Source organism: Phacochoerus africanus, chromosome 14, assembly GCF_016906955.1.
Source record: "Phacochoerus africanus isolate WHEZ1 chromosome 14, ROS_Pafr_v1, whole genome shotgun sequence".
Classification (NCBI taxonomy): Eukaryota; Metazoa; Chordata; class Mammalia; order Artiodactyla; family Suidae; genus Phacochoerus; species Phacochoerus africanus.
In genome coordinates this window covers 39,280,024-39,289,399 of record NC_062557.1, presented here as the reverse complement: position 1 = coordinate 39,289,399, position 9,376 = coordinate 39,280,024, and the positions used below count along the sequence as shown (strand labels likewise).

The following is a 9,376-nucleotide window of genomic DNA, read 5'->3' as shown; positions in this document are numbered from 1 at the left end:
ACTGATGTCTCTTAGTGTAGTCTTCAGATAAAAGGCTTGCATTTTTTTTGATAATTTATAAGTTTTTTTTTTTTTTTTTTAGTATATATGTATTTTTTGTCTTTTTAGGGCCGCAACCACAGCATATGGACGTTCCCAGGCTAGCGGTTGAATTGGAGATACAGCTGTCCAGCCTACACCACAGCCATCAGCAACCCCGGATCCTTAACCCACCAAGCAAGGCCAGGGATCAAACCTGCATGCTCACTGATGCTAGTCAGATTCATTTCCGCTGAGCCGTGACAGGAATTCCCTATCCCTACGTATTTTATTCTTTTGGAGGCTATCGTAAATGAATTGTGTTCTTCATTTCACTTTTGGATCATTCATTGCTAGTGTGTAGAAATACAGTTGATTTTTACATATTGATCTTATCTCCTGAAACCTTGCTGAATTCAATTGTTAGTTCCAGTAATTTTTTTGCATTTTCTAGATATTGAGATCATACCTGAGTTCTCCTCTGAACGAGAATAGTTGTACTATTTTACTGTTTGCCTTGCTAATGAGTGAGTGTCTTTGGGCTGCTGTAATAGAATGCCACAGACGGGTAACTTAAAAATAACAGGAATTTATTTTTTATAGTTCTGGAGGCTGGAAGTCAGAGATTAGTTGCTGGCATGGTTGGGTGAAGGCCTTCTTTTGAGTTGCAGACTTCTATGGTGGAAAGGACTAGGGATCTCTCCAGAGCCTCTTTCATTAGTGACATTAATCCCATACATGAGGATAGTGAGTTTTGACTTACACCCTCATAATTTATTTTTTATTTTTGTCTTTGTCATTGTTGTTGCTATTTCTTGGGCCGCTCCCGTGGCATATGGAGGTTCCCAGGCTAGGGGCTGAATCGGAGCTGTAGCCACCGGCCTACGCCAGAGCCACAGCAACGCGGGATCCGAGCCGCATCTGCAACCTACACCACAGCTCACGGCAACGCCAGATCGTTAACCCACTGAGCAAGGGCAGGGACCGAACCCGCAACCTCATGGTTCCTAGTCGGATTCGTTAACCACTGCGCCACGACGGGAACTCCTCACCCTCATAATTTAAACACCTTAGAGGCCCCATCTTCTAATAGCATCCCCTTTGGGGGCTTGAATTCATTAATTAACTAATTTTGCTTTTTAGGGCTGCACTTTGTGGCATATGGAAGCTCCCGGGCTAGGGGTCGAATCAGAGATGCAGCGGCTGGCCTATGCCACAGCTCATGGCAACACCAAATCCTTAACTCACTGACCATGGCCAGGGAGCGAACCTATATCCTCATGGATCCTGGTTGAGTTTGTTTCCGCTGAGCCATGATGGAAACTCCTGGGGGCTCGAATTTAAAGACAGGAATTTTGGGGAACATGAACATCCAGACCATAGCAATGAGTTAAATAAAATCTTTGACATATTTTAAAATACTCATAGGAAAATGATGATTTTTACCTTTTGAAAACAATTAGATTTTCGTGGAAATGGGGTCTAAGACAAGAAGAAGTCTAGTGACTCTTAGGCGGACAGGTGGGCTGGAGAGTGGGCAGAAGGGTAAGCATGCTGCAGAAGGGGTTGGGGAGAAAGGCTGGGGCCACCCTGGGCCGACCATTCTAGAGCAGATGAAGGAATTTGCATTTCCACGGTACGTATGATGGCAGGCAGGTGTTTGAGCCAGGGCCTGAAGTGTAGAGACAGGACCACGAGGATGCAGTCAGGAAGCTTTGGCTGTGTGCCAGGTGATGGTGGCCTGGACCGTACTGGAGACATGGGCATAGAACACATGGATGCATTTGAATATGTATTGTGTTTTGGAGAAACAAGGAACTTGGGGGATTGCTTACACGTTGAGGATGAAGGACAGAGAGGTTGACTCCCAGGTTCCTTCACAAGGGTCAGTGTGGAGGGAGATGTCTAGAAATGTGTAAAAGAGTTATACACAGTGTAATAGCGCCCCTCGGAGTTCCCATCTTGGCTCAGTAGTTAGCGAATCTGACTAGGAACCATGAGGTTTCGGGTTCGATCCCTGGCCTTGCTCAGTGGGTTAAGGATCTGGCATTGCCGTGAGCTGTGGTGTCGGTTGCAGACTTGGCTCGGATCCCTCGTTGCTGTGGCTCTGGTGTAGGCCGGTGGCTACAGCTCTGATTTGACCCCTAGCCTGGGAACCTCCATATTCCACAGGAGCAGCCCTAGAAAAGACAAAAAAAAAAAAAAAAGTATTGCGCCCGGGCTATGAAAAATATCACAACACTGAGGCCTTTACTGCCTTCTTCTTACTAAAGAAGGATGCAAAAATTTGCCCCCCACCTCACACTTCCAACAAGAACCTTTTACTTGTTCAATCAAACACACTTCACTGCATGAAGGATAAGTGAAACAATGATTTTTGTGTTCCACGGGATTTAAAAATTTTTATTATTGTTTTTTCTTCTTTCTTTTCATGGCCACATGTGCAGCACATGGAAGTTCCCAGCTGGGGGTTGAATTAGCCGGGCAGCTGCAGGCTTGCACCACAGCTTCAGCAAAGCCAGGCCTACGCCACAGCCAGAACAATGCGGGGTCCGAGCTGCATCTGTGACCTATGCTGCAGCTTGCAGCAAGCTGGATCCTTAACTCACTGAGCGAGGCCAGAGATCAAACCTGCATCCTCATGGATTCTAGTTGGGTTCTTAACCTGATGAGCCACAATGGGAACTCTTGTTCTATACACATCATCTTACTTGAACCACAGAGCAGTTTGGAAATGTTGTGAAGGTGGAATCTGAAGGTTAATGAGGACACGTAGCTTGTTCTGGATTACCTGGTGTCTGGGGCACACCTCATATTTGAAACTAAATATCTGACAGCTCACACTTCGAATGTTCTTGTTAAAATGACTAATTTTGTGATGTTCTCATCGCAGCTCAGGGGAAAGGAATCTGACTAGTATCCATGAGGACACAGGTTCAATCCCCGGCCTCGATCAGTGGATTAAGGATCTGCTGTTGCCGTGAGCTGTAGTGTAGATTGCAGATGGGGCTCGGATCGGGTTTGCTCTGGCTGTGGTGTAGGCCAGCGGGTGAAGCTCTGATTCGACCCCTAGCCTGGGAACATCTATATGTTGCTGGTGCGGACTTAAAAGACAAAAAAGGGTAAAATTACTAATTTGGTGACCTTGGCAAATCTGTTTACCTTTCTTAGTCTTGCTCTTGACACCTGTTGGGTAGGCCAAATAATTCCTACCTTATGGAGTGTTTTGGTGGATAGAGTAAATTTGTAAAGGATCAATAAGAATTTCTTCCATGTTTGGGTTTCTAGAAGGTTAGAGTAGACTATTGGCAAGCTGCCTTTTTTTTTTTTCCTTCTGTCATAGGCACTTCTAATGGCTCATGCTTTTTTCCTCTTTTGTATCTTCCCATACTTCCTTTACATGAAGGAGAAATATGAGCACTCTTTTATGGGTTAGGTGTTTTACAGACATCTTGACAACCTAGTTAGGTATTATTGTCACATTTTTAGAAAAGAAGATTGAAATTTGGGGAGATCAACTTGTGCCTGATCAAAAAAGGGGAAAAAAGAAAGTAAATGGAATAGTTAAAATGAGAAGCCAAGAAGTTCCCATTGCAGAGCAGCAGAAACAAATCTGACTGGTGTTCATGAGGATACAGGTTTGATCCCTGGCCTCATTCAGTGGGTTAGGGATCTGGCATTGCCATGAGCTGTGGTGTAGGTCACAGATATGGCTGAGATCCTGTGTAGCTGTGGCTGTGGTGTAGGCTGGCAGCTGTAGCTCAGATTCTCCCCCTAGCCTGGGAACTTCCATATGCTGCAAGTGCAGCCCCAGAAAACCAAAAAAAAAAAAAAAAAAAGAGAGGGAGAGAGAGAGAGGCCCAGATGTCTGGTTCTTTAGCCTAATTTTTGAACTTCTCTATTAACCTTTCTAGCTGGGTGGTATTGGACAAATCACTTAACCTCTCTGAATCTCAGTTTCCATGCTTTGTTCATCTTAAATTGTACAAATAATACATGAATGACTTCTCTTTACCTTAGTCTCATTTCAGTTGAGATTAAAGACCTCTTGGTTACCTAAAGCCTCCAACTCATGGTATTATCCCTAAGAGCTAGTGAGTGCTGTCATTATTTGAGAAGTGTTCTTTTTTTTTTTTGTCTTTTTGTCTTTTCTAGGGCCACTTGCGTGACATATGGAGGTTCCCAGGCTAGGGGTCGAATTGGAGCTGTAGCCAACGGCCTACACCAGAGCCACAGCAATGCAGGATCCGAGCCGTGTCTGCAACCTACACCACAGCTCACGGCAACGCCGGATCCTCAACCCACTGAGCAAGGCCAGGGATTGAACCCGCAACCTCATGGTTCCTAGTCAGAGTCATTAACCACTGCACCACAACGGGAACTCCTATTTGAGAGGTTTTTGTTCCAGAATTTTTCTGCATTTCGTGTCTGTTTATCTATGTACATATACATCTATATGCATATAAATGCCCAACTATTTAGCAGTGCCTCAGGGAAGAGGGAGAACAGATATGTCTCTTAACAGTATCACACAATGCAATATAGTACTTAGACCTAGGTCCTGATACAGTGGCAAAGTGTTGTAGAAGCCATGAAGATTCTGCTGTATAGCCCAGAGAACTGTATCTCGTCAGTTGTGATGGAACATGATGGAGGATAATGTGAAAAAAAGAATGTGTGTATATATATATATATATGTATAACTGGGTTACTTTGCTGTACAGCAGAAATTGACAGAACATTGTAAATCAACTATAATGAAAAAATTAAAGATAAGCAAAAAAAGAAGTCATGAGGTAAGAAGCCCAGAATATCTGTTTGAACCCTATTAGGCAGCTCTGTAACTTCAAGCCAGCTGTTTAAGCTTGTAAATCAGTTTTGATATTTAACACGTAAAGCGTCTTGCATATAGATGGTCTTAACTAAGGAGATATTCCCCTTGTCTCAGAGAACTTGTTTAGAAAACTAAAAACATTGCTCAGTACAACACATGATTTGTGGGTTTTTTTTCCTCTTTTTTTCAGCAAAGTCAACTTAGCAGAGCCTAAGGTTCAAGGTTCCTGCACGCCAATGGTGGCCTTTGAACTCTGGCCTGGCTCACTGTCCAGGAGAGTATAAATGTCAGCTGCTCTAGTCTTGGCTGCGTTACCACTGACCAGTCCTCAGCCGGCAACATGAAGCTGGGTGGCCTCTGCCTCCTGCTCCTCCTCGCCGTCCTTCTCACCCTCAATGCAGAGCTCCAGGCAGCTGGTAAGTCCAGGCATTGGCAGGTCCCACCTCTCAGAAGGAGAGTCAGAACGTGGGATGCCTGGGGCTGGGCAGGTGCAGCGTGGCAGAGGGGAGGCTGGGTACATAGGGGAACCGTCCACATGGGGAGACCCGGGGGCACATTTTAACTGCCCCCTCCACCCCCATCAGGATGCCAGCATCCCTCTGTGTCTGCCCACCTCCTCTCGCTCTCTCTTTGTGCCAAGGCCAGCCCCTCCATTTGCACGTTCCAGTCCTTGCCTCCTGCTCTGCCTTGGCTGCTTTGGCTCTCCCAGGCGTCTTTAACCCTTTTCTCTCCTTTTGTTTCTACCTGAAAACAGAAATCTCCCTACCATTGAGAAAACATTTCTCTGAACCCTGCTTTTGTTGTCTCGTCTCTGCCTCTTTCTCCCCAACCACCACTGAGCCCCTTCCAGTATAGCTCCAGCCACTAAGCAGCACCACCACCTTCACAATCACTGCCAGTACGCATCCCCCCCCCCCACTGCTCTCCAATGCTACCAATAACTCCTGGTTGGCAATCTAATAGTTTTCCTCGGTTGTCAATCTCCTTGAGATCTCTGCAGAATCTGACACTGTTCTGGATCCTTACTCTGAGACCCTCTCCAGAGGTTACTCTAACTCTTTGTCAGCCCTTCCTTTTCTGTGCCTTTTGCTTTCTCTCTTTCTGTTTCCTCAAACTTATGGGCCGACAGTCAAAGGTGACTTCTCTGTTTGCCTTGCTCCCCCACTGCCTCCGTGTAGTCGACACAAGACTTTGGTTGATCTTCTCTCAAAATGTCCTTTCCAAGCCCACTGCCCCCGTTCTAATTACATACCTGGTTCATTGCAATGCTTATGAACCCTCTTTCCTCTAAAATATGCATTGCGGCAAAAGCCAAAAAAATGTCTTTTCAGGTCTTGCAAATAAAGATTTTTAATTCAGTAGCTCTGGGATACATCCCTACAAGCAACTAGGTTATTCCTGAATTCTTTTCCAACTCCCTTATTTACAAAAGGATGTCAAAATGTCTTTTCTTTTTCACTACTTCTCTTTAGAACTGGGATATCCAATATGGCAGCTCCTGGCAACATGTGTTTATTAAGCTCTTAAATGTGGCTTGTTTGAACTGAGATATAAAATCAATGGGAAAAATACACATTAGATCATAAAGACAGTACAAAAAATAATGAAGATACTAATATAATTTTGTTGATTACATTTTGAAATAAGTTTAGCTCTATTATTTTAAATAAAATATATTATTGAAAAATAAAATATGCACTGTGGGAATTCCCATCGGGGCTCAGTGGTAACGAACCCGACTAGTATCCATGTGGATGTGGGTTTGATCCCTGGCGTTGCTTAATGGGTTAAGGATCTGGCATTGCTGTGAGCTGCAGTGTAGGTTGCAGATGCAGCTTAGATCCCGTGTGGCTGTGTCTGTGGTGTAGGCCGGCAGCTGCAGCTCTGATGTGACTCCTAACCTGGGAACTTCCATATGCCATGGGTATGCCCTCCCCCCCAAAAAAAAAGGAAAAAAGGAATTTAGGAAGTTTAATTACTTATTTAATTGCTATTAAGACAGTTTATAATGCTTACACTACATGTTCAAAAGAATACTGACAATAAATAGAGCTAAAAACAGAAAAAAAGAGTGGACGATGCCTGGCTTAATTCCTGGAAAGAGTTGGAACAGTCCTTCCACTCATCAGCCTATGAAACTACCTAAAAACTAACCACCCCCTACTTTGGAGCCGCTCTCAAACCTTTTCAGATGGGCTGCGGAGGGCATTCTCTCTACAGAAAGTACATCTTCCAGGTCGCTCTCATCTTCTGAGATGGCCCACACTCTCTCTCTCTCTCTCAATAAATCTGCTTCTTACCTGTCTTTGCCTCTCGCTGAATTCCTTCTGCCCTGAGACATAAAGGCTGAACTTCAGTTAAGTCCTGAGACCAGGTGTGCGATTTTAATGAAAAGACAGTGAGCTCCAGTCCCAATCTGGGTTTGGGCTGGTTTGAGGCCCAGCCTCTGGGCTCCAGTCCCATCTGAGTTGTATGGGTTCAGCACGGGTCTTTTAAAAAAAGCTTCTCAGGCGGTTCTAACATGTTGGCAGAGCCTCTTCCTACCCAAGATGTGGTCTGTGGACCAGCAGCAGCAGCAGCAGCATCACCTGGACGCTTGTTAGTGCAGGATCTCCAGCCCCCAGCCCTGAATCACAACCAGCGTTTTAACAGGATCTTCTTGTCATATTAACGCTTGAGAAATCCTGCTCTAGCTAGAACGACTGTGTATGTTGATTATGCTTATGGTGGAAATAGCCAGAGGTGGGGGGGTTGTCAGATGAGAGAATACATTGCATTTTGAGGAAATCAGAATGAGAGCTGCACTTTGGGAAGAACAGTTTCACATTAATGCATAGAACTGGCTGGAATTTAATAAACGATGCATATTTTATCTTTTCTTTCTTTCTTTTTTTTAGGGCCGTAAGCAAGGCATATGGAAGTTCCCAGGCTAGGGGTCAAATCAGAGCTGCAGCTCCCAGCTTTTGCCACAACCACAGCAACACCAGATCGGAGCCACATCTGCGACCTATGCTGTAGCTTGTGACAATGCTGGGTCCTTAACCCATCTGAAGGAGGCTGGGGATCAAACCTGCATCCTCATGGATGCTAGTTGGGTTCATAACTCATTGAACCACAGAGAGAACTCTGCCATCCACTTTTTGGACTTTTATGGTCAGGCTCAGAAACTTCATGGCACCTGTGGGCCTGTCATTGGCTAATTTATTGCAATGAGCGTATAATGAGGCTCAAGGTCTGTTGGAAGTTGAGCCTCCCGCCATCTGGGACCTACTTGGTTTTAATCAGTTTATGTCTTATCCTCAACGGCTATGTCATTCCTTTAAAGGTTGTGCCCTGCCCCCTTTCCTCCAGTTTCACTGCCAGGACCCTCTGCTGAACCAATTAAATCAGGCTTTCTGGAGGTTTCTGGTTCTGTGTGTGTGTAAAAGTCACCATTTTAAGGGGTATGATGAGGTGGTTTTTAGTATATTCACAGTGTGGTGCAACCATCACCATTGTCTTAACTACAATACATTTCCATCACTCCAGAAAGAAACCTCATACCCATTAGCAAACTCTCTGTTTCCTCCTTGCCTCCCCCCTACCCCCCACCTCCCTTGCAACATCTAATCTACTTTCTATCTCTAAGCATTTTTCTATTCTGGATATTTCATATAAAGGAAATCATACAATAATGCAGTCTTTTGTGTCTGGCTTCTTTCAGCAGTTTCAAGGTTCATCTAAGTTGTATCTGTCACTATTTTTGTGGCTGGATTATTTAGCTGTACACGGGATTATTTATACATTCATCAGTTGATGGACATGTGAGTTATTTCCCACTTAGTGACTATTACGCACTCATGCTGCTATGAACATCCATGTGCAAAGTTTTGTGTGAACAATGTTATTCAGTTCTCTTGGATATATACCTAAGAGCAGGATTGCTGAGTCATGTGGAAACTTCATGTCTAATTTTTTGAGGAACTGCCAAACTCTTTTCCACACAGCTTGCAACAACTTACATTCCCACTAGCAACGTATGAAAGTTCCAATTGCTACAAGTCCTTGCCAACACTTGTGTTGACACCTGACTTTTTGTGATAGCTGTCACAGTGAGGGTAAAGTGGCATCTCACTGGGTTTTTACTTGCATTTCCCTAATAACTAATGATGTGGAGCACTTTTTCATGTCCTTAATGGTCATTTATGTCTTCTTTGGAGAAATGCCCATCCAAGTCCTTCTCCCTTTCAAAACTGGAGTGTTGGTCCTTTTGTTGTTGGGCTGTAGGAACTCTTTATAGAGTCTGGATATTAACCCTTGTCAGATACACAATTTGCAAAGATTTTCTCCCATTCTGTGTATTGTCTTTCCACTTTCCTGATGGTGTTCTTTGATGTACAAAAGTCTTAAATTTTATGAAGCAAATATAGGTACCTCTTTTGTTGCTAGAGAGTTTGGTGTCACATTTCAGAAACCAGTGCCCAACCCAAGTCACCAAGACTTACACCCATGTTCCCTTCTAAGAGTTTTCTACTTTGAGCACAT

At 44.3% G+C, this 9,376-nt stretch overlaps 1 protein-coding gene across 1 annotated transcript in view; it reads left to right on the top strand.

The window, feature by feature from the left end:
• Positions 1-5,156: 5,156 nt before the first annotated feature.
• Positions 5,157-9,376, top strand: part of LOC125113985 (WAP four-disulfide core domain protein 3-like) — a 136,695-nt gene continuing 132,475 nt past the window's right edge. Inside the window, exon 1 of the mRNA XM_047756941.1 lies at positions 5,157-5,268. Coding sequence (XP_047612897.1) covers positions 5,193-5,268 — 76 coding nt within the window. The 5' untranslated portion in view covers positions 5,157-5,192. The remainder of the gene's footprint in view (positions 5,269-9,376) is intronic.